The following is a 23,589-nucleotide window of genomic DNA, read 5'->3' on the forward strand; positions in this document are numbered from 1 at the left end:
CCTGCCATGGGCTGCCTGCCCCCTACCAGCTCAGGCTCCTCAGGGTCCATCCATGGCCCGGGGATGAGGCACCCCTGCTGCTCTGGGCAAACTTGTCGTATTTCTGTAGCGAGGAGGACAGACAGAATGTCTGATGTGGTCCTTAGGTATAAGAGTGTAATCGAGGTGGACCTTTTGGGTGCTGGAACATCTGTGTGCTGGTATCTGTGGTGTCCTGCTGCACTTGGCGGGATGGAGCATCTCACCCAACCCTGTCCTGTTTTTCACTGAACATCATTGCAAGGGGGAACTCTTGGAGATGTCTGGAGAGAAGTGAATCTTCAGGCCGGTTACTATGAATTGGAAATGCAGAAATACAGCAGAACACGTCCAACCTGCAGTAAACCATAGGAGAATAGCAGCCAAGGCCCAAGCTGGCTGCTTTCTCTAATTAGCAGGTATAGGGAAAGCGGAAGACACGCCTGTTGGCTGTGCCTGGAGGAGAAGAGAGAGGGGAGCAGCCAAGGAGCAGCTCTCACATTCCATCCTTTTCCTCCCCCAGGTCCCCTCGCTCTGCAGGCTCACAGCCGAAAGGATGGAGAACTCGTCAGTGGCCTCGGCCTCCTCGGAGGCGGGCAGCAGCCGCTCGCAGGAGATCGAGGAGCTGGAGCGCTTCATCGACAGCTACGTGCTGGAGTACCAGGTGCAGGGGCTGCTCAGCGACAAGACTGAGGGCGACGGCGAGAGCGAGAAGACGCAGTCCAACATCTCTCAGGTTGGTGGGGATGTGAGCAGTGGGGCCGAGCCACGCGAAGGGGTCTTTTCTAGCCTAGAAATGCAAGGAAACGTTGGATTCGGGGCAGCCACGTGTGAGGGTGCCAACGGTTGGTAAAGGTCTGCTGACTGCGTTTTGTGCTTATCGCGAAGTGGCCTTGGGATGTGCCCAGAGGGTTTTTGACCACTCTGTGCTTTCTGCTTCGAGTGGAGTGTGCTGTACACAGTGTACAGCACAAACACGTGTGCCTGGAAAGCGATGGGTGCCCTTTGGGTGTCCCTTGGGACTGGGTGAATGCCTCTTCCCCCACAGACTACATCCAGGAAACAGAGGGATGGCTTACAGCAGGTGTGATTCGGTGGTTTCATTAGGAGCAAAGACAACAACGGTTGTGTCCCTTTAAAAATTGACTTTCTAAGTCCTACCCAAGGAGAAATTTAACTCTTGAGCTGGTGGTGGCGTTTGAAGGAATGTCCTGGTGTCGTGGTGTGCTGGTAGATGTGTAATAGTGGACGGGGTGCACGGTTCTGCAGCAGGATCCCTCTGTCCCAGTGGCAGAGAAGTGCCATGGCAAGGCAATGCTTGTTCTGCAGAGATACACCAGCAATCTCGTCATAAGATGAGTGTAGGATGAGCATATCAGGTTGGGTATTAAGGAATAACTTCTCCAAAGAGCTGTCAGGCACTGGCATAGGCTGCCCAGGGAGGTGATGGGGTCCCTGACCCTGGAGGGATGGGGAAGAACCGTGGAGATGTGGCACTTGGGGACATGGTCAACGGGCATGGTGGGCTTGGGGAGCTTGGAGGTCTTTTCCAACCTCCACGATTGTGTGATTCTGTGATAGAATCCTAGAAACTTCTGTATTGAAAGGGATCTGTGACAATCACTGAATCCAAACCCTGGCCTCACAGAGCACCACCCAAATCTCGGGGACATCCCGCTGCCCTAGGCAGCCTGTGCCATGCCCAACCCTGGCACAAAGATATTGCTTGTCAGATGAACCTTTGAAAGTAGGTTTTGCTCAGTAGAGGACTTCTGCAAATTGAGGATCAAAGTCATTAGAGGTAAATTAGAAAATTCAGATGATCCCAAGCACTTTAGCAGGTCATTTGTTTAACCCGAGGCCAGGAAATGGCTGTGTTTGAAGTGATGCTTTGGAGGGGCTTCAGGCCAAACAGGCTGTTGTCAGCGTGTCAAGTTGAGAAATACTATTGAATTAGAAATAAATGAACAGGCAGAGTTTTGCTTCGTGGTTCAGAAGAGGCACAGCACGGAGTGGTAGAACAGTTTGCCCTTTCCAACAAAGAACAGGGTCTGTGAGATGTGGTGCTCAGTGAAAAGGCATCATTACACCTGAGCAAGAGGTGCGAGTGCTGTTGGGAATGGGGTGGTGTGCCCACACCTCTGCTGTTCCAGCCAAATCCGTCCTGCTGTGTGTGGCAATGGGACTGTGGCTTTTCTGCATGACCTGAAAGCAGCTGCTGGCTACCCGTAGGACAAGAAACGAGGCTGATTTACATGTGTCACCTGCTGCTATCAAGCCGTGCGTACACTATGAAGGAATTATCTGTTGTGTCCAAAAGATACTCGCTTTCCTACCTTCATCATACCTCAGACTTCTGTAAGAAATAACCAGGGATCGTTTGTTTTCCTTCCTGAGCACTCCTATCAAAGCAGTAAGCATGCATGCACAGGCGAGCTGTTTTGTCAGCCAGGCTGAAGGCAGCAGGCTCCCTTTAACGAGGGCTGCAGGAGGAAGGATGGGTTTGTGGCTAAGCACTGGACTGAGACCAAGAGAGCTGTGTTAGCTGCAGGGTTCTGCTGCCACTTAATCGCTGACTTTGGGCGAGCTGCTGAGGCTCCGCAGTCTGCTTCCTTCTGACAGGGAATCGAAATGGCTTAAGGATGAAGCAGAACCTTTCATCTTTACAGAGGGAAAGTTACTTTATCGTTATTATTACTTCCAGCGTTATGCCGTGGCTCTTCTTCTCGTTGTGGAGTGGTGACCAGTGACCCCAAATTGAGCTGTTTTGGTACAGACACCTCTGTAATGCATTGGCTGAGTCAGCAGCTCTGCCTTCTGTGTCGTTTAAAAGCAGAGAACGACAAAAAGAACAGAAAGGCACAACTTTTTTTCCCACCCCCCGTCTTTAAAACCCTCTGTAACGATGCAGCCCGGTGATGGCTGCAGCAGCATCTCCAGCTTCCTGCTGTTGTTCCTCTTGTGGCCATCGCCGGGCAGAGCATTTCCCAGCCAGTGCCTTCGGGATCATCCCTGCTGGTCAGAGGGAGCCCTGTTGTTCTGGAACAGAGCTGGTGCTGCAGAGAGAAAGCTGTGGATGCTCCACATCCCAGCACAGTCACGGTGCTGTTTGCTGGGTGATGCTTGCTGCGGGCTGATGCAGCAGTTTCCCCAGCCTGGCTATTATTTTACACAATGCCTTTCTATCCCTTTTGCAGTGGACGGCGGATTGCAGTGAGCAGCTCGATGGCAGCTGCTCCCCATCCAGAGGGAAGGGCTCGTCGTCCCACCAGCACAAGCAGGTAGGGGAGCATTTAGTTTTTCCTCTCCAGAGCTTTGCTTTTTGCCCTTATTCTACAACCTGGGAATGCTGAACCCGTACTGCAAGCTCAGCGTTGGGATGGTTCCTCCTTCAGGAGGACCCAGCGAAGGCACTGGGCTTGGTGGAAACCAAGCATGCAGGTTCTACGTTTGCATTCTTCAGGAGCAGTGTTTTGGGATGCTGTGGCCTCGGACATGGTTGCATCTTCATCCTTTCTCTTTCATGGCTACATTTTTTTTTTTTTTTGTGGTTGCACACCTCAGTTTATCAGTATCTCCTCAAACTCTGGGATGAAACACCTCCAGGTTTAGTGCTGGGAACTGGAGGGGTGCCTGTTGGGCTTCAGACTCGCCTCAAATCCAGCGGCGCTGTCTGGAGCAGCGAGCCTGGGGGAGCAGCAGTGTGCTTCAGGAGCTGCAGTGAGTGCAGCACTGCATTGTGACCCCCAGCACAGGAATGCTGCCAGAGCGGGCCCCAGAGGAAGCACCAAGATACTTGGAGGGCTGGAGCACGTCTCCTGAGGGCAGGCTGAGGAAGCTGGGGGTCTGCAGAAGAGGGAGTCCTGGGGAGACCTTCCAGTACATTGAGGGAGAAGGACTGCCTTTTCACATCAGCAGATAGTGATGGGTCAAGGAAGAATGGTTTAAAAAGAGGGAAAATTTAGGTTAGATGGCAGTGAGGCCCTGACACTGCTGCCCAGAGGAGTGTGGGTGCCCCATCTCCACAGCTGTCCAAGGCCCATCCCCAAGGTTGGGGATGCTTAGGGTTCCCTTCAAACCCAGCTATTCTGGGATCAGACCAGTTCTGTGGTCTTTAAGGACCCTCCCAACCCAACCATCCCATCATTCTGAGACACCTTTTCCCTCTGCTCTGTCACCAAAAGCCACCAAAAGGAGATGAGCATCTTGCCAGATATGTTATGCAAAAGCACTGTACTTCTACATAAGGTTTACCAATCCCAAAGAACGTATGCGAAGGCGAGCTCCAGTTCATCAGTTTAACAGCTAGGTGGTTACTAGGGGTGGCTGACCACTGGGATTACCTCCAGCAGATACTGGTGGCCAGCAAGATATCTGCACAATCCCTTCATACCGTGGTCATATATATATATATACACACAAACTGTTGGCAGTGGCTGCCCTAGGGGAAGCTAGAGCACAGCTAACATCCGTGTATGCCCAGGCTGCGCTCTGTGCTCTGCTTTCCCCACGTCTGGGCTCTCTCCCAGCCTGCAGCAGAGCTTGTAATTATCTCTCTCCGTGTTGGGCTTCCTTTAACAGCGAGGAACAAATTTTCCTTGGCACCAGAGAGGAGCTACACGCTATTGTTCTGCTGCCCAGGCAGCCTTTTTCTTTCTGCTATGGATATACAGCCGAATCGCTGCTGGTGAGAGTGGGGCTCAGTGCATTACTCTTCCTGGATGCTTATTTTTCTCATTGGTAGCGTGGAAAGGAAAAAAACATTAATGAGGTTTTTGTCTTGCGTGTGAATTATCACTCCCTCTTCAAACCTGCTTGGGAACAAGAAGCCAGCTAATCGTTTCCCGAGGGATGATGTTACCTTTTGTTTTTCACTGCGATTTGTGAGGGGTTTGAGATTTTCTTATTGGAAAGGGGAACTCTTTGATTTTTGTATTTTCTTTCCAGCTGGGCGTTCCACATTGTGCAGTGAGGCTGCGGGGAGGAGGAAAGCCCAGGCCTTGGTGCTCATGGGGCATCTCCTGACATGGGCTGCATGAAGTCCTGGTGTGCTGAGGGGAGCCCAGTCTCACCTTTCCATTCTGCTCAGCTGTAGATCTCCTGGGAACACTTTGGTTTGCTGCACAGCATGGCACTGAGCCCTGTGGTGATCCTGCAGTGCACTGGGCAGTGCCCCCAGAGGGTCCTTTGGGGTGGAAACCAATGGTCTGTGGGGTGAAGACGTACCCTGTTGGTACATACGAGGTACTGCTTGTGCCAGGATGCACAAGGGAAGGTTGGATCATGGCAGCATTTCAAATCTTCTCATGCTTAGATTTTATTTTTTATCTAAAAACACCCGCTGGGAAGATTTTATGTCGTACACTATTTGCGTTCCCCTCGTGGGGCCGAAGATCTGATCTGCTCCTGAGGGCAGTTCGTTAAGCAAAAGGCTTTGTGGTGTGTTGTGTTTGGAGAGATCCATGGAGCTCTTGGATGTGAGAAGCCTGGCAACAGCTCCATGGCCGTCTCCATGTCCTTCCACATGCCATGGGGACTCGTAGCATGACCAGGTGCCTTGGGGGCTTCTCCAGGTGAGGGTCATGCTGTCTGTGAACCCAAGCCTTGATGATGCCAAAGGTAGGAGGAGCTCCCAAGCCTCCACAAAACCAAAGCTCGTCCACGTGAATCCTCAGCGACTCAGAGGTGCTCAGTGCTGTGCTGGTGTCAAAATGCTGCTCATGGGAAGTGCTGCACGACGTGTCCCTGCGTTGTGCAGGCAGGGGGCATCTGGGGACGTGCAGCCATGGGGGTGTGCGAGTGCTGGGGGTGCGGTGGGGTTGGAGCAGACCCACGTCATCCCTTAGGATGCTTCCCAATGACTCTTTTGAGCATGAAAACCCCTGTCTGACAAGCTTCCAGCCGTAGGAAGTGGTGTTAACATGTGAAGATGATTGACTCTGTTTCTATAGCGTTTTTTGGGTTGTGCTTGGCTGTCACGTTGAAGGGCTGTTGGGGCAAATGGGTGCAGCCAGACACAGCTGTTTGCTTTGTCTCACTCACAACAGAGAAAGAGAAGGCGAAAGTCAGGGAGTCACTTTGAGGCTCTGCCAGGGAATACAGGTTGGTGCAGCCCTGCCTCGGGAAGAAGCAATTAAAGCTGTCAGTGAGGTGACCAGCCCTCAAAGGGGATCAAGGAGCAGCTCTGGCAGAACCGGTCACTAAGTGGCATTCCTTCTGGAGCTGCTGCTGCTGCTCCCTCTGTGCAGTGAATGCAGATCTCCATGTGGCTGCCCAGAAAGGAATTAAACCATTCAGCTCATGTGTAGGTTCAGCTTGCTCTGGGGCTTCTGGCAGCACCCTTTATAAGGGTGGGTTGATTTATCCCCTCCATACTCCTTACACTCTCCATAACTTTCCATCCCCTCCAGGTTTTGGCACATCAGTGTTTGTCTGGGACGTTCGTGTGCTAAAAGGAGGTGCGTTGGATGTCACCGGTGCCTTTGGTCCTCAATTCTGTGCATTCTGCTACTGCTGCAGAGGGAAAGCAGATGGACCTTTTGTCTCTCGTGGCCATTCCTCTATTTAGGAAGTTTACCCTGGTAACTTGAAGATTGGTGCCACTCTACAGCCAGAACTCCTCGAGGGTGATCTTTGCTGTCCAGAATATCCGTGTCTGTGCCTGTCCTGGCACAAGTGACATTGTCACCTTCCCTGTTGGAGTCTGTTTGGCTCCAGGACTGTTCTGGGTTTTTGATTATCTGCTGGCTTAACACGTTTTATAAAAAATAGACATTTGAGATTGAGGGCATGATGTGACTTTCATATCCCTCGTTATATTGGAGGTGCTTCCAGCTGACTAGAAATGCTTCCAGGAAAGCAGCAATAGTCTGAGAGATAATGGCCTCAATTTGCACCAGGGAAAATTTAAGTTGGATATTAGGAGTAATTTCTTCTCTGAAGAGCAGTGATGCCCTGGTACAGGCTGCCCAGCGAGGTGCTGGAGATGTGGCAGCTGGGGACGTGGCTGCTGGGCATGGTGAGGATGGGTTGAGGTTGAACTTGGGGGTCTTGGAGGTCTTCTCCAACCTCAGTGCTTCTGTGACTCTATGACCTGCTTTAACCAGCTGTTGAGCAGCTGTTTTACAGAGGACTTGCAAAGCTAAGAGCAGGAGCTATGGTAAGTGTGCCCTTATCTCAGGCATCGAGCAGTCAAGAAACACTCCCCCTCAAGACACAAGTTATTTGCAAAGGGAATTGTTTCTTCATCTCTCTTGTTGTAACTGCTTGCTCTTTCTGTGCGTGGTTGTTTTTGTTTTTTCCTTCATGGTGTTTTTTTACAGGGGTGATTTTCTGCTTTTGTTGTAGTTTTACGCATTGAGTATAAAGAAGCTGGAAATTAGTCCCAGCTGAAACGTTTTCCCCATGTTTTAAAACGTTAAAATAACTATTTCTATTGTAAATAGTTATTTTTCCATGGAAAAAAAAAAAAAATTGGAATGCACACTCGTGAATTTGTCTAGAAGGGCCTGAAATCCTTGGTGACTTGTAGGACACCGTCCAGCTTGGTTGTAGGTGCTGCGTTGGGATGGTTGATGCTGGTGGCCATCTCAGATCTGCAGCTTGAGGCCCATGTCCCAAAAAGACCCTTTTTCTGCCCTGCCTTAAGCTGTGCTTTGAGCGTGGGAGATGTTCTGTAACACAAATCCCCTTTGGGATCCACTGCTGTCTTCATTGGTGGCTTCACCAACAGACCAAACTTCACCTTTCCAGTGAGGACAACCGCTTGGGGACTGCAGAATTTCCATTTACTGCATGCTCATCAGGGAAAGTTTTCCCCTTCTGCGAATGAGATTTTCCAGTGTGCACCGAAGCACCAGGAAGAAATAACTCTCGAGCTGGCAAAGGAAGCAGGATTAATTAGTTCACACCGCAAAGCTCCGCGAAGGTGAAAATTGCAGTGTGAGTGAAACATATGATTATTGCTAATTAAAATGTAAGTGTTGGATGTGACAGCTCAGAGGGTGGCTGGCAGGGTTGACACGCATATAGCCTCGCTGTTCCTAAGGGGATGCAGAGTTTGGCTGGGAGGATTTGCATGGATAAAAGCAGCTGCTGGCAGTCTCTCTCCCAAGGAGGTGTTGGGTCTCCAACCCCAAAATTTGGGATGGAGATTCCCTGTCCTGGTGGTGAATGTAGACCTGGAGTGGTAGCTGGAGCCTGCTGAGAGCCGGGGATGAGAGCTCGCAGATCTTCAGGGTGTTGGAGGAGGCTGGGAGAGTCCTTGTCTTCTGGGGACATGGGTCCCAAGGGAAAAAGGATGGGAGCATTTAAAGCACCGGCACGCTCGGGTTGCATCGTGCTGAGGAGGAAAGAAGGTGCTTCCTGCCGCCGGTGTTGCAGCTGGTGGGAACAACCACAGCTTCTCATGCTTGCTCTGTGCACAGCTCAAAAACTGGTTGGCTTCCCCTCTTTTGGAGTTAGTGCTGACTTGGGGATATGGCAGCCACAAGGTGTTTGTGCTTTCTGGCTTTGAGGGTGGGCAGCATGCAGTGGGGCCGTGCAGAGATGGGCACTGATGTGTTTTACCTCGTATTTGGTAAATCCAGCACCTTCCCTCTGGTCCCTTGTGTTGAGTAAAGCACCAGCAGGTAGAGGAGCACAGGAGACCCAACCAGGACATGGGCTTTGCCCAGAATTATTCACCTTTCAAATTTTTGGCGTAATAAGAGTTGAATGTTCTGCACTCTTTGATTTGGGGATTTTTAATCATCTCAGGTCACTCCTGAAGCCCTTTGGGAGCCTCTGAGGAAACCTTCAGGAGCAATTACCCTAACAAAAAACCCTTTTCTCCCCAAGCACCTTATGCTGTTTGGGTAAATAGAGGTGGTTGGGTTGGTTGTTCTGGTTTTGGCTTATTCATCTTGTCCCACGGGGCGCTGACTGACCAAGAAAGCTGTGGGGTGTTTGACTGCAGAACAAGTGTGAGGAGAAAGGAGGACATCAGGGACAAGCCCTGAAGGGACAGGAGTGACTGGGGTGGAGTGTTGGGCTGCTGAAGGTGTAAGGGGAGCAGGCTAAGCAAGGGCAAGAAGCAAACGAAGGGTTGATTTGGGGCATGGGGTTTGGGTTGGCAGGAATTAAGGATATATCTGCAGTTTCAGAGGATGCAGGGTGTATGTAGTGAATGGTCGTGGAGCCGTAGGAGGCATTGTTTTTCTCCATGCACGAACTAGTTTGCTATAGTTTAATCTTTACGGTCATTTTTTATCGCTTTGCAGTGCGGGAAGGTTCCATCCAGACGCATAAAAGGGCTCCAAGAAAAGGCAGACACAGGGCTGTGGTGCGTGGGCACGGCTCTCGAGGCGCAGGCGTGCGTGGCTCAGGAGCAGCAGATCTCCTTGGGCCGGCTGAGCGGTTCTGCTGGGTGGCACACTGACTCAAGCCAGCTGTTTGTTGTTCCAGGAAGATTGGGATCACAGCAGCGGCGGGAGCGCAGGATCGCGGCCGGGGTCAGGCTCCAGGTGTGGCTCTGGATCGAGGTCTGGGAGGAGCAGCCAGTTGAGGCGCACTACCAAGGTACACCTGGTAGCCGTGGGGAGAGCTGGGCACTGGCATCGTGTGCTGTGCTTGCTGTCTTTCGGAGGCCTCCAGCGGTGCGCGCTGTGTGTGTGCCTCCGTGTGGGCTGTGGTGCGTGCTGGTGTGCAAATGGCTGCCCTGCTTGTGCCCAACCCATCGCCTGACTGCTGAGGAATGCAGCTGTCCTTCGGCCTCGGCTTCTGCTAAGGTGTGCCTCGATGTTGGGCAAGAAGCTTGTAGCCGGGTGGTTGAGAGCGGAGGAGATTTGCTTTTTTTTCCCCTTGAAATCCCGGAGTACTTCTGATCTGGGAAGTTAAGAGATGCCTGTAATTATTTTTTTGGTGAGCCTTTGTTAGAGGTTGACGTAAGATTGAACGTTATGACCCTGAGTCCAGCAGCTTTCCAGGGCTAGGTGGGCAGCTTTCCTGCCTTGCAAAAAACATTGGTAGTTGGCTGCTGACGTGGTTTTAGGGCTTTTCTCTGCCTGAACTCAGTCCAGGGACCTCTATCTGCATGCATGAGTGTTGGTTGTCCCAAAGGCCGTGGCTAGCATTCAAAGTCCTGGTCCATCCTTGCATCTCAAGCATCCTGGAAAGCATGAAGAAACATCAGTGGTGCAGCGGTGGTTTGGGGCTGAGGATTGAATGAGGAGGAGACTTGTGCTCCAGTAGCACGTGCCAGAGGATAATCCCTCTGTTTATACCACGCACAGCACTGAGATCACTTGGTGCTGCTCTCTATCAGTGCAAAGCATGGCGATGAGACGTGTTGTTGCAATCGTGCCACGAGGAGCGTGATTTGGCACTTGCAGAGATTTGCTGGGGAATGGTAATGAGGAGTGGCAGGAGAAACCGGTGTGACACTGGAAAAAAAAAGAAAGGGCAGCCTGCATCTAAATGCTGACTTTGTGGGGAATTTGCTGAGGTTGCATGTGTAAGTAAACAGGCAGAGTCCACGTGGCGGGTGGCATGCTCTGTCCCCATCACTGTGTATTCTGGGTGTAGGCTTTGGTCACCTGAGTGTGTGCTTGTGAGATCTGGAGGACAGATGCTATGAAAACGCATTTGAACCATTCTGGGGGGTAGGGCTCATTTTACTGGATCTCTGCTGTCTCTGAGCATTAATGACGCTCTCACCACTGCGTCACTCAGTCATCATTGCTGTTGGCTCAATTAATTTGCAGCAGTTCCCCTTCACTGTGAAAATTAGTATCTAAGGCTGAGGGTTGGGTCGCAGGGAGCTCCATATTAAAACTGCTCGCCTCTGTAATTGCGTTCCTAGGGGAACTGGGAGCAAGGAGCTGCTTCTTTTAAATACACACAATTTATTTTTTCTCCTGGAATTGAGGATTGGCTTTTTCAGACCTATGGCAGTCTCAGCAGCATGCTGGGAGCTGCTGGTGACCTGAGGCACAACCCGGTTACCAAGTCAGGTCATCAGCAGGGGCTTGGAATGACCACAGTGATGCTGTCAGTGACAGATTTCGTTGTCACTGTGCCCCGGTCACCATTGTCACAGAGTTGGGTTGGTACCTGGAGCATCCCTGAGAGGAGGTGGGGACGTGGGCTGGGAGGACCAGGAGCTGCAGCCCAGATACTGCTTGAGCACTCACCCCCCTCTGACCTCCTGTACCTGCATGTGAAGCAGACCTGCAATTTCCACTAATTGCTGGGAGCTGGGTCCAAACTGGCTGCAGTGTGCTGTTAGGAACCCATTTCCACCTTGTCAGAAATTGTAGCTGTTTAGTATCTTGGTTGTTGATTGGCCTCTTTTTCATGGCAATTGCTTCGTTCCCCCCTCCTTATCCCCTGAGCCCAAACGCTTAGCTCTTGGGACATCCCATTGCAATTGGTTCATTGACAGGTGTTTAAGCATCCTGTGCTAATCGGAAGTGGAAAGAGAGATAGGTATTTCTGCAAGAAGAATTGCTTAAAGATGCCTTTAACCAAAGAAGGAATAAAGACCAAAGATCTTTGGTCTTGAGAAAGACCTTGAAGTCTGGAACTTCATGTAGAAATTGTCTTTTCTTAAATTATTTTTTCATTATTTTCTGTGTTACTGGAAAACGGCAGTTCCTCAGGAAAGCTTGGTGTGGTGGTGTAAGTACAGAAGTGGTTGTGCCTGTGTTGCAAGAGTGTTGTGTCTATGAGGAGACAAACCTGTTTGCTGGGAAGTATTGGTAATAAGTAAGTGTGTTGTGAATAGGAAATAGCATATCCATCCCACGTGAGTCTGAGTCGAGTCTGATTCCGTGACTGGCCCTGACAAAACCCAACATGCTGTACCTCTTTGCTGTTGTCTGCTTGTGGAGGGTGATGAGGGCAGCCCTCTGCTTGTGGGGAGGACACGTGGGGCCTGGTGATTGTAGAAGGGCTGTGAAGGATGAGAAGCAATGTAGGGTTTTGGCTTGGATGCTTTTCCATTGGGAAAAAATTGGAGCTTCAGTGTGGGGTTGTGTCCTACTGTGAGGCATTAGTAGAGCAAGGAGGAGCTGTGTCACCATGGCTCTTTGAAGAAGCAGTCACCACAGTGATGAAATGCAGAGGTTTTTCACCTTGTGCTTCACTAAATGAATCAGTGTGCTTGTTGGTGACAGCCATTGGTGGTGTTAGGAGCCATCTGGCTGTGGCCCTGGACGTCTGGCTCTTGGTGGCCCTTCTTGACCTTGGGTGGACAGGTCACCTTGGAAGTGCCTCTCCACATCAACCAGCAGGAGTTTTGTGGTCAGAATGCCAGCCTGCCCTCTGGGTCTGCGTTTCTTTGGGTCCACAGGCCCACACTGGATGTTGGGTAGGAGGATGGGGCCAACATCAACCCACATGTCTGCGCTGTGTTGTCCATAGCTCTGTGTCCCAAAGGCTGAAACCTCCCCTTCCTGCCTCGAAGTGCACTTTTGTAGCTAGCAAGGGATCTGTGTGTCATAGCAAGGCCTCTCGATGTGGAAGTGGGGAATGCTGGGTGCAGAGCAGAGCCTTGCGCCGTGTAACCACCTCTCCATCCTTCCTAGAATGGCAACAAGGAGGGCTCCCTTGACATGCTGGGCACTGACATCTGGGCTGCCAACACCTTTGATTCCTTCAGGTAAGCTGATGTTAGAGATTTGTGTGTCTTGTTGGTGCTCAGGTGGGTGCTGCCACGTGGCCTCCATCGCTGCTCCTCACATAGCCCATGGCACGAAGCACTGACAAACAACTTTCTAGTTGGATATTAGGAGAAACTTCTTCTTGAAAGAGCCCTGATGCAGCTGCACAGGCTGCCCAGGGGGGTGGTGGACTCCCCATCCCCACAGGTGTCCAAGAGCCATGGAGATGTGGCACTGGGGGATGTGGTCAGTGGTATGGTGGGGGTGGGTTGGGATTGGGCTTGGGGATCTCAGGGGTCTTATCCAACCGTAATGATTCTGTGAATGTACTTAAAGCATGGTGTGTGCTTAAGTGGGGCCTGCCACCAAACGTCTCAGAAAGGCACTGGTAGGATTGTTGGCAAGCATCTGAGAGCTGCACAGGCGAGGCTGAGCTCTGAGCTCTGCTCCTGGCCTTCTCTCTTTCACTCACTGCTGCTGTGCTCATGTGTTTGCTCTGCAGCTGCTGAGCAGAGCTGCTGCTTCAGCATGAGAAAAAACAAGGGTGCTTCCCTGCTCAAGCAGCAACAAGTCAAGCAGTGAAATGTGCCTTCTGTCCGGTGATACAAATTGCTGTGCAGGGGTCAAGCTCTCACTGATACTTGCTCCAGGTTGCTGGAGTGGGGAGAGCATCTGCATTGCACAGGCTGGGGCAGCCCCTGCTGCAGTATCTTCCTGGCACAGAGAGCAAATGCAGGTAACGAGGTGTGTGGTCTTCATGATGCATCTGCATCAAAACTGCGACTCAGTGCAAGCAGCACAAAAAAAGCACAGCACTGCAGTGTGAAGTTGGAGGCCTGTGGCATCACAGTGCACAGGTGGTGCATCCAAAGCACCAGCTGTCCTCCTCTGCAGGCTCAAGTTTGCTCCTGTGCTCTTAGCGTGGTTTTATTGACTTAGCAGACCGTTCACACTCTTTGTCCCTCTTTGTTTTCCTCCCCCAGTGGTGCCACGTGGGACCTGCAGCCTGAAAAACTAGATTTCAGCCAATTCCACAGGAAGCTCCGGAACACCTCCAAACACCCACTGCCCCACATCGACAGGGAAGGGTGAGTGCCACGTGTGTGCAGCTATCCCAGCCCCAGAGCTATGAGTGAGGTGATGCCCTCCAGCAAGGAGGGAACTTCTTTGCAGTGGGAATGCTGACATGATGGCACGGTGCATATGAAGGACCTGCTACTGTTTCCAAGGCTGCTGTAGTGCTGTGGATGGGGTGCAGGGTGACAGGGCCGAGGCAGCGTTTCATTTGGTGTCAGTGGCCTTGTGCCCACGTGAGCCTGTTTTGGAAACGAACACAATGACTTCAGAGACCTTTTTATGAGAGCCTTCTGCAGGGAAAGCTCATCCCTGTGTGCCGTCACAGAGAATTAACGTTGGTTCCACTGAGGCTTCACTGCTCATGTTTTTGTTTGCTCTCTCTCTGCCATAGGCTTGGAAAAGGGAAATATGAGGATGGTGACAGCATCAATCTGAACGACATCGAGAAGGTCCTCCCAGCGTGGCAGGTGGGTGCTGATGTGAGCAGAAGTCACCCATGTCTACACAGGGCTCAGGTCTCAAAAAAGGAGCTTCTGAAAGCACCAGGCTCCAAGAGCTGCCCAGGAGCAACCATGTGCTGGTCCAGGGCACATGGTGTTCCTCTGCCATGCACGTGCCTTGTGTGTAGCACCACTGCACTTGCTCCTTTTCTCAGCCTGATTCTTCTCTGGATCTGTCCCTGCAGCTGCTTTTTGTGGTTAAATGACCACACTGAGCGCTGGGGAAGCAGTGCTGTTGAAGAGGTCAGTTTGTGTCTCAGTATTTTCCAGTGCCCCAGTCCTGAAAGCACCTGTTTTCTCGTACATGCTTGATCTTTCTAGGCTTTAGGCCACAGGGGAAAAAACACTGGGGCCTGCTGATAATGACCCAGTGACTCTGCAGAATGAGGCTGCTCTGCCCAGGGAACCATTGGAAAAATGGAAGAATCAAAAGGAGTTTCCCAGTGTACTGGGACTGCATTGGTGGGCCACCGGCCGTGCCCAGTACCGTGTGCTCCGAGCTGGAAGACCCAGTGAAATGCTTGTTTTGGTGCTTTGCATTTTATTTTGATCCAGTATTTTAGTTAAACACGGCGTGGTTTGGAGATGCAGCCACCCTGGTGTGCACTGTGTGCCTATGGGAACCATACAGTTAGTGGTGGGGATTTGTCATGTTCAGCACTGACAAGTGAAATGTTCTCTGGCAGCTGCTCTAATCCTGATGTGTCATGCGCTGGATGTGAAGGTGATTGTGGAGAGGTGGTCATGCTGCTCTTCGGTACTTTAGGTAGCAATTTGGGATGCAGTGTGGGAGTGTTGGGGAAAATGCAGTGTGAGCATATGAAAGGAAATCGTTTGCCCTTTGGGGGGCTTTGCCTCGCTGTGTCCTATCCCCAGAACAGTCTCTTTCCAACGGAGGTGCACAAATCCTTGTTCTGTGTGTGCTTTAAGGTCTCGTGGGTTGCTCCTGGACCAGCTCTTTGGGCACACCTTAGCACCATGCCCTTCGTGGATGGAGAACGAGCATCCTCCAGTGTGACTCTGCTACAAAGGTTCTGCTCTGCTGGGTGTTCTGCAGCAGCTCCAGCAGTGAGAGCACCAGACTGCAGAGGGGCAGTGAGTCTTACAGGCTGCTTTGGAAATTCTGTGTCATGCACAGCATGAAATTAGGGCTAATTTCCAGAACACACTCAACCTCATATCTCTATCTTTACTCCTATTTTCACTGACCCGCTTGATGGGTGGGGCAGAATATTCTGGATATGGGGGCATTGATCCATGGAGCTGAGTTTTGGTGGTAGAACCTATCAGCAGTATTTCAACAGCACGCTGCAAGGCACACCCGTGTCTTTTTGGTGAGAAAAGAAATATGGAACAAAAAGAATCAGGGAAAGAAAAAAAAAAAACAGAAAGCAATAGGAAAAACTAACCGTCCTCCAAATGCTCTTTCCGCCACCGAGCGAGAAATGCTCGGCAGCCTTTTGTTTCGGCGCTGCAGAAGGTGTTCCGCTGCTCGGAGCTGCTCTGCCATCTGGTGGGAGCTGCAGGCAGAGCCCTCCTGCTCGCTCCTCTTTGTCTCCCCTGGCTCGTAGGATCTGCAGTTGGATTTGGACGCTCGTTTGCCCAAGCGCTGCCAAAAAGTGGAAGAAGATGTGAAGACGAGTGTTCTCCAGTCAGAAGGGCTTTCAGACATGGCTGTGTGTGCTGGGGGCACGTACAGCCTGCAGCCCTTGGCCACGTGGGCAGGTAGTGGCAGGGCAAGGGGAATTAATGTGGAAGACAGTGTTGGCATCCTTTGGTTTGACATCTTTATTGCCTTGCTGCTCACTGCCCTGCACACCGAGCGCTGTCTTCGCTGCTGGGCCTCTCATCACAAGAAAGACATCAGGGCCCTGAAGCATGCCCAGAGAGGGGCAGTGGAGCTGTGAAGGATCTGGTGGACAGGTCTTATGGGAAGCAGCTGAGGGAACTGGGATGGTTCAGTCTGGAGAAGAGGAGCTCAGGGGAGAGACCTCATCGCTCCCTGCAGCTCCTGAAAGCAAGGAGCGAAGTGGGGGTCAGCCTCTGCTCCTAGATCACAGCAGCAGGACAAGTGGTGGTGACCTCGTGTTGCACCAGGGGGGTTCAGGTTGGGCTTTGGGAGCGATTTCTCCAAAGAGCAGTGATGCAGTGGCGCAGCTGCCCAGGGAGTGGTGGAGTCCGTGTCCCCAGGGGTGTTCCAGAACCATGGAGATGTGACATTTGGGGACGTGGTCAGTGGGTGGGTTGGGGTTGGACGTGGGGGATCTTGGAGGTCTTTTCCAACCTTAATGATTCTGTGAGACTAATGTAATTCAGTTTTCTTTCTGATCTTTTGAACCTTTCCATCGTGTGCTTGGAATCAGAATACAAGTGCTAGTTTCTCTTCTGTAGACTATAGAGATGTCTGAGCTGCCCTGAGGGTAAAAAACAAGAGTCTCAGTGGGAGCTCCAAGCTGGGGAGGCATCTCTCTCCTCTTGCCTCCCTCCCCAGCTCCTGCTGAGCGTGTGGGCACAGCACCGCCTTCAGAGAAGGTTTCAGTCTCACCAGCCAGCTTCCCATCTCCCAAGGGTCTTTCCAATACTGCAACTGCTACAGCCGCTGCGGAAAGCCCCTGGCAGAGAGCCATGGCTGATCTTAGGTCACAACGCACTGAGACTCACACCCCTGCTTGCTGAGCAAAAAGCCTTCGTTGCTGCGATTTCCAGTAAGATCTCATCTTCCTGCAATCCATTCTGCTGTGGCGTTGAACCCAACTGGCAAGGATCATTTCCTTGGGAAAAGGAGTGGGCTGGGGGAGACATGGTGGCCTGTAGCCCTTCAGTGGGTGGTAGAGCAAGGGTTGACCACAGAAGGCAGGTTGCCATCTGCGTGCAGTCATGCCATCAGCTCGAGGCTCCTTGCAAGGGCACAAACCGCAGTTCTGGCAGTAGCGCAATACTGCTGTGAAGCCCTAAAGCAGTCATGAAAACAATGTTTTCTGTCAGACCTGCTGAAAAGGGAAGCTCTTCCAGTGGGTTTTTTTGCTTTCTGAGGGTCTTTTGTGTCTCAGACCTACAGCGAGATGCTGGCAGGAGGGGAGAAAGTGGGGTGCGTCCGTTCCCTGGATGGGCAGGCTGGGTTCCTGTTCAGGGGGTGGAAGGGTTGAGGATGACTGGTCTCACAGCCCTGAAGATTGCAGGTTTTGGCAGCTGGAAGGTGAAGTCACTGTGACGCCTCGGCTGCGGTGCGATGGGGAACCAGAGCAGTCAACAAACGGCACAGGGAGCTTTGCCTCGGGATTGCTGCTCGGTGACCGCCGGGACAGTGCGCCGTGCGGCACTAGAGGGCACCGCAGCACCGCTGCACGGCTCCGGGGCGCGCTCCGTGTAGAGGAAGCGGGACTTCATTCCAAGGGCTTTTTCCAAGCGTCGAAATGCAGCGTCTCGCGCCCATCCTGCGCCCAGGGGTGGGAGGTGCTCTGCAGCCACAGCGACACCAACTCTTCTTGGAAATCCGGCACCTCCACTTGTGCCTTTTGGCCCTTTTGCAGGGCTCCTGCAGGTGTGGACTTGCGGTGTTGTGCAAGAGTTGGTGCCGTACGGCTTTCCTTGGTGATGCCTGTGCTGGGAGGTCCTCACTTGTTTGGAAGGTGCTGCTGCCCGTTGGAAATGGGGGCTCATCCTGTCCACCTTCTGTCTTTTATCCGCCCCGTGCAGAAGGATGTGCCAACCTCAGCAGGAGGCAGTGGGGACTGCAGTGACATCCACTGCTGAACCACTGCTGCTTCACAGACCCCAGTTGTCCAGGTGCTGTTTTGCCCTAAGAAAAGTGATGGAATTTGGGATGTTTTACAGCTTATCTTTGGGACAGGATGGAGCTGCAGCTCTAGGCTGGGCTTACCAATGGGAATCGGTGGGGTTTGGAGGAGCTGTGGTGGGATGCAGAAAAGAGCCTGGCAGTAAGCAAGTGGCAACTAAAGCTCTGGTGAGAGGAAGGAGTGGAAAGGAAAAACATGTAGAGAAAAACAGGGAAAATATGCAGCATCTCCTGAGCAGGGGCTGTGGACGCTGCAGCCGGCTGCGTGGGCATGAACAGAGAGGATGAGACAGTGGTGCTTGCAGGACAGGGACAGAATTCCTGATATTTATTATATTTTTCAGAGTTCACCAGTAATTCTAGACCTGAGAATTGGTCTTCCAGGGAATTTGCTGGTTTTTGTATGGAGACTGGATTGTAAAGAGCAATGCTGTGGACATCTGAGGCTCTCAGACATGGCCATATTGAACTCTGGCTCAAGCCCAGCAGAGAGCAGCCCAGGCTTTGCTCAGGCTTCTAGCTGACTTTCCTTTCAAAAAGGTTTGTTTCCATGCAGCACTGTAGAGCTAAAGAAAGCCTGAAAGGTTTTGTTCTTTCCCAGTCCTTTCTATATACCATAACACTACTCCCTGCCCCCAGAATCCTGCCCAAACTTTATTTTAACTTCTAAATGGTGTTACATCTCCTTTGTTTTCCCAGAGGATTCGTTAGAAATCTGAGAGGTCTTTTCTAGCACTGCCTTGAATTCTGCTGAGTATTTTCCCAAAGTCATTTGCGAAGCAGCATGAAGTTTAAAAAGCTGTTGAAAGAAGGAGAACAACAACAACGAAAAAAATCCAAGTTTATAAAGATCCCAAACAAAAGCTTTGGCCAAGCAGATTTCTTGGACACTTCCACATCTTAATCCCCTTCCCCATTCTCTGTGAAATAATTTTTGATAAAATACAGGGAAAAAGAAGGATTTCTGTCCAAGAAGCAGAAGGACGGGCACGCATTCCTGCTGGCAGAGGAGCTTGCAGCAGCACAGCTCCTATCAGTTCTACCGATGCAGGTTGTCGTCAGCCCATGTCTAACAAAATATTTCCTGCCACATTGAAGGTTTATCCTTGTCCAGAAGATGCTTCCCCCATGCGCTGCCTTTCCTCTGCTGTGATGGAAATAGCGGCAGCACAATGAAGGAGACCAGAAGCTCCTGCAAGGCGCTTCCTGCCTGCAGGCAGCAGGTTAGCACATCCCCTTCTGCGCCATGGACGTGCTGCCTGGGGAGATGTGTATATATAGCTGGGGTGTAAATATAGGCTATTTGGTGGCAGGATGAGGGCTTGCTGAAATGCAAGGTGACTCGGTCAAAGACTGTCCCTTAACTGGGGAGTTCAGCGCTGGATGCGACGCCCCTGTGTCTCATTCATGGGAAAATAAAGATTGTCCAGGGAACTACTCGTTGTGCTCCTGCCGGGAGCAGACGTAGCTCAGTAAGCAGCAACCCATGCACTGTTCCTGTCTATTTTATCCACAGATCAAGATTTTTAAAATGAACTCTGCGTTGTATTCTTTTCTAGGACACTCCTTGCACTTGTCTACCGGCTCTGGAAATCGCAACTGCATAGTTGGTTGTCTGCTGGAACTATAGTACTATAGAATGATAGAATTGATGGGTTGGCAGGGACCTTGAAGGTCACAGAAGAATGGAATGTAGGGTTGAAGGGACCTGTAAGATCACAGAAGCATGGAATGTAGGGTTGGAACGGACTTTGTAGGTCACAGAGCCATGGAATGTAGGGTTGGAAGGGACCTTGAAGGTCACAGAAGCATGGAATGTAGGGTTGAAGGGACCTGTAAGATGACAGAAGCATGGAATGTAGGGTTGGAAGGGACCTTGTAGGTCACAGAAGCATGGAATGTAGATCTGAAAGGTCATTGAAGGTCACAGAGCCATGGAATGTAGGGTTGGCAGGGATCTAGAAGTTCACAGAAGCATGGAATGTAGGGTTGAAGCGACCTTGAAGGTCACAGAAGCATGGATTGCAGGGTTGGAATGGACCTTCAAGGTCACAGAAGAATGGAATGTAGGGTTGTAATGGACGTTGAAGGTCAGAGAACCATGGAATGTCGGCTGCGAAGGGACCTTGAAGGTCACAGAGCCATGAAATGTAGGGTTGGCAAAGACCTTGATGGTCACAGAAGCATGGAATGTACGGTTGGAATGGACCTTGAACGTCACAGACCCGTGGAATGTCGGGCTGAAAGATCCTTGAAGGTAACAGAAACATGGAATGTAGGGTTGGAACGTACCTTAAAGGTCACAGAGGCATGGAATGTAGTGTTGGAAGGGACCTTGAAGTTCACAAAAGCATGGAATGTAGGGTTGGAAGGGACCTTGTAGGTCACAGAAGCATGGAATGTAGGGTTGGCAGGGACCTTGAAGGTCACAGAAGCATGGAATGTGGGGTTGGAAGGGACCTTGAAGGTCACAAAAGCATGGAATATAGGGTTGGAAGGGACCTTAAATGTCGCAGAAGCATGGAATGTAGGGTAGGAAGAGATCTTGAAGATCACAGAAGCATGGAATGTAGATCTGAAATGTCCTTGAAGGTCACTAAAGCGAAGATTGTAGGGCTTGAAGGGACCTTGAAGCTCACAGAGCTATAGAGTGTAGGGTTGGCAGGGACCTTGATGGTCACAGAAGCATGGAATGTTGGATTGGCAGGGCTCTTGTTGGTCTCAGAACCGTGGAATACAGTGTTGGGAGGGACCTTGTAGGTCACAGAACCATGGAATGTTCATCTGAAAGGTCCTTGAAGGTCACAGATGCGAGGATTATAGGGTTGGCAGGCACCATGTAGGTCACAGAGCTATAGAGTGTAGGGTAGGAAGGGACCTTAAAAGTCACAGAAGCATGGAATGTGGGGTTGGAATGGAACTTTAAAGTCACAGAAGCATGGAATGTAGTGTTGGAATGGATCTTGTAGGTCAAGGAAGCATGGAATGTGGGGTTGGCATGGACCTTGTTGGTCACAGAAGCATGGAATGTGGGGTTGGAGGTGACCTTGTAGGTCACAGAGGCATGGAATGTCAGGTTGGAAGGGACCTTGAAGGTCACAGAGGCATGGGATGTGGGGTTGGCAGGGCCCTTGTAGGTCACAGAGGCATGGAATGTAGGGTTGGAATACACATTGAAGGTCACAGAAGCATGGAATGTGGGGTTGGAAGAGATCTTGAAGGTCACTGAAGCATGGAATGTAGATCTGAAAGGTCCTTGAAAATCGCAAAAGCAATGGATTTAGGGCTGGCAGGGATCTTGAAGATCACAGAAGCATGGAATGTAGATCTGAAATGTCCTTGAAGGTCACTAAAGCGAAGATTGTCGGGTTTGAAGGGACCTTGAAGGTCACAGAGCTATAGAGTGTTGGGTTGGAAGGGAACTTGAAGGTCACAGAAGCATGGAGTGTACGGTTGGAAGGGAACTTTAGGGTCACAGAAGCATGGAATGTAGGGTTGGCAGGTACCTGTAAGGTCACAGATGCATGGAATGTAGGGTTGAAGGGACCTGTAAGATCACAGAAGAATGGAATGTAGGGTTGAAGGGCCCTTGTAGGTCACAGAAGCATGGAATGTAGGCTTGGAAGGGAACTTGAAGGTCACAGAAGCATGGAATGTGGGGTTGGAATGGACCTTGTAGGTCACAGAAGCAGGGAATAAAGGGTTGGCAGGGAACTTGTAGTTCAAAGAACCATGGAATGTGGGGTTGGCACGGACCTTGAAGGTCACAGAAGCATGGAATGTAGGGTTGGAAGGGATCTTGAAGGTCACAGAAGCCTGGAATGTAGATCTGAAAAGAAATTGGAGGTCACAGAGGCATGGAATGTCGGGTTGGCAGGGACCTTGAAGGTCAGAGAACCATGGAATGTAGGGTTGGAATAGACCTTGAAGGTCACAGATGCATGGAATGTGGGGTTGAAGGGAACTTGTAAGTCACAGAAGCATGGATTGTAGGGTTGGCAGGGACCTTGTAGGTCACAGAAGCATGGAATGTAGGCTTGGAAGGCACCTTGAAGGTCAGAGAACCATGGAATGTAGGGTTGGCAGGGACCTTGAAGGTCACAGAAGCATGGAGTGTAGCGTTGGAATGGATCTTCTACGTCAAAGAAGCATGGAATGTAGGGTTGGAGGTGACCTTGTTGGTCACAGAAGCATGGAATATAGGGTTGGAAGGGATCTTGAAGGTCACAGAAGCATGGAATGTAGGGTTGGAATGGAACTTGTAGGTCACAGAACCACGGAATGTGGGGTTGGCAGGGACCTTGAAGGTCACAGAGCCATGGAGTGTAGGGTTGGCAGGGCCCTTGTAGGTCAGAGAACCATGAAATGTATTGTAGGAGGAGACCTTGTAGGTCACAGAAGCATGAAATGTATAGGTTAGAAGGGACCTTGAAGGTCAGAGAACCATGGAATGTGGGGTTGGCAGGGACCTTGTAGGTCACAGAAGCATGGAATGTAGATATGAAAATAAATTGAATGTCACAGAAGCATGGAATATAGTGTTGAAAGGGTCCTTGTAGGTCATAGAAGCATGGAATGTAGGGTTGGAGGTGACCTTGTAGGTCACAGAAGAGTGGAATGTAAGGTTGGAAGGGACCTTGATGGTCACAGAAGCATGGAATGTAGGGTTGGAATGGACCTTGTAGGTCACAGAAGCATGGAATGTAGGGTTGGAAGGGAACTTTAAGCTCACAGAAGCATGGAATGTAGGGTTGGCAGGGACCTTGTATGTCACAGAAGCATGGAGTGTAGGGTTGGAATGGACCTTGTAGGTCACAGAGCCATGGAATGTAGGGTTGGTAGAGACCTTGTAGGTCACAGAAGCATGGAATAAAGGGTTGGAAGGGAACTTTAAGCTCACAGGAGCATGGAATGTAGGGTTGGAGGTGACCTTGTAGGTCACAGAAGCATGGAATGTAAGGTTGGAAGGGCCCTTGTAGTTCACAGAAGCATGGAATGTGGGGTTGGCAGGGCCCTTGTTGGTCACAGAAGCATGGAATGTAGGGTTGGAAGGGACCTTGAAGGTCACAGAAGCATGGAATGTGGGGTTGGCAGGGATCTTGAAGGTCACAGAAGCATGGAATGTAGATCTGAAATGTCCTTGAAGGTCACTAAAGCAAAGATTGTAGGTTTTGAAGGGACCTTGAAGGTCGCAGAGCTATAGAGTGTAGGGTTGGAAGGGATCTTGAAGGTCACAGAAGCATGGAATGTAGGGTTGGCATGGACCTTGAAGGTCACAGAAGCATGGAATGTAGGGTTGGCAGGGACCTTGTAGGTCACAGAAGCATGGAATGTGGGGTTGGAAGGGATCTTGAAGGTCACAGAAGCCTGGAATGTAGATCTGAAAAGAAATTGGAGGTCACAGAGGCATGGAATGTAGGGTTGGAAGGGACCTTGAAGGTCAGAGAACCATGGAATGTAGGGTTGGAAGTGACCTTGAAGGTCACCGAAGCATGGAATGTGGGGTTAGCAGGGACATTTACGGTCACAGAAGCATGGAATGTAGGGTTGGAAGGGA

The 23,589-nt window shown here is 50.9% G+C and overlaps 1 protein-coding gene across 6 annotated transcripts in view; it reads left to right on the top strand.

Moving 5' to 3' along the window:
- Window positions 1-541: 541 nt before the first annotated feature.
- The window catches only part of CTIF (cap binding complex dependent translation initiation factor), an 81,271-nt gene continuing 58,223 nt past the window's right edge, over window positions 542-23,589 (top strand). For 3 of the 6 annotated variants that reach the window (XM_042831152.1, XM_042831153.1, XM_042831156.1), the window contains exons 1-6: window positions 542-754; window positions 3,216-3,299; window positions 9,463-9,576; window positions 12,585-12,658; window positions 13,643-13,747; window positions 14,128-14,203. In XM_042831152.1, the coding sequence (XP_042687086.1) occupies window positions 575-754; window positions 3,216-3,299; window positions 9,463-9,576; window positions 12,585-12,658; window positions 13,643-13,747; window positions 14,128-14,203 (633 nt within the window). In that variant the 5' untranslated portion in view covers window positions 542-574. Of the gene's footprint in view, window positions 755-3,215; window positions 3,300-7,691; window positions 7,960-9,462; window positions 9,577-12,584; window positions 12,659-13,642; window positions 13,748-14,127; window positions 14,204-23,589 lie in introns of those variants that run through there. The other 3 variants (XM_042831154.1, XM_042831155.1, XM_042831157.1) reach the window with 2 other exon arrangements.

This window comes from Centrocercus urophasianus, unplaced genomic scaffold (assembly GCF_019232065.1).
Source record: "Centrocercus urophasianus isolate 14NV4802_14NV808 unplaced genomic scaffold, USGS_Curo_1.0 seq_35, whole genome shotgun sequence".
Lineage (NCBI taxonomy): Eukaryota > Metazoa > Chordata > Aves > Galliformes > Phasianidae > Centrocercus > Centrocercus urophasianus.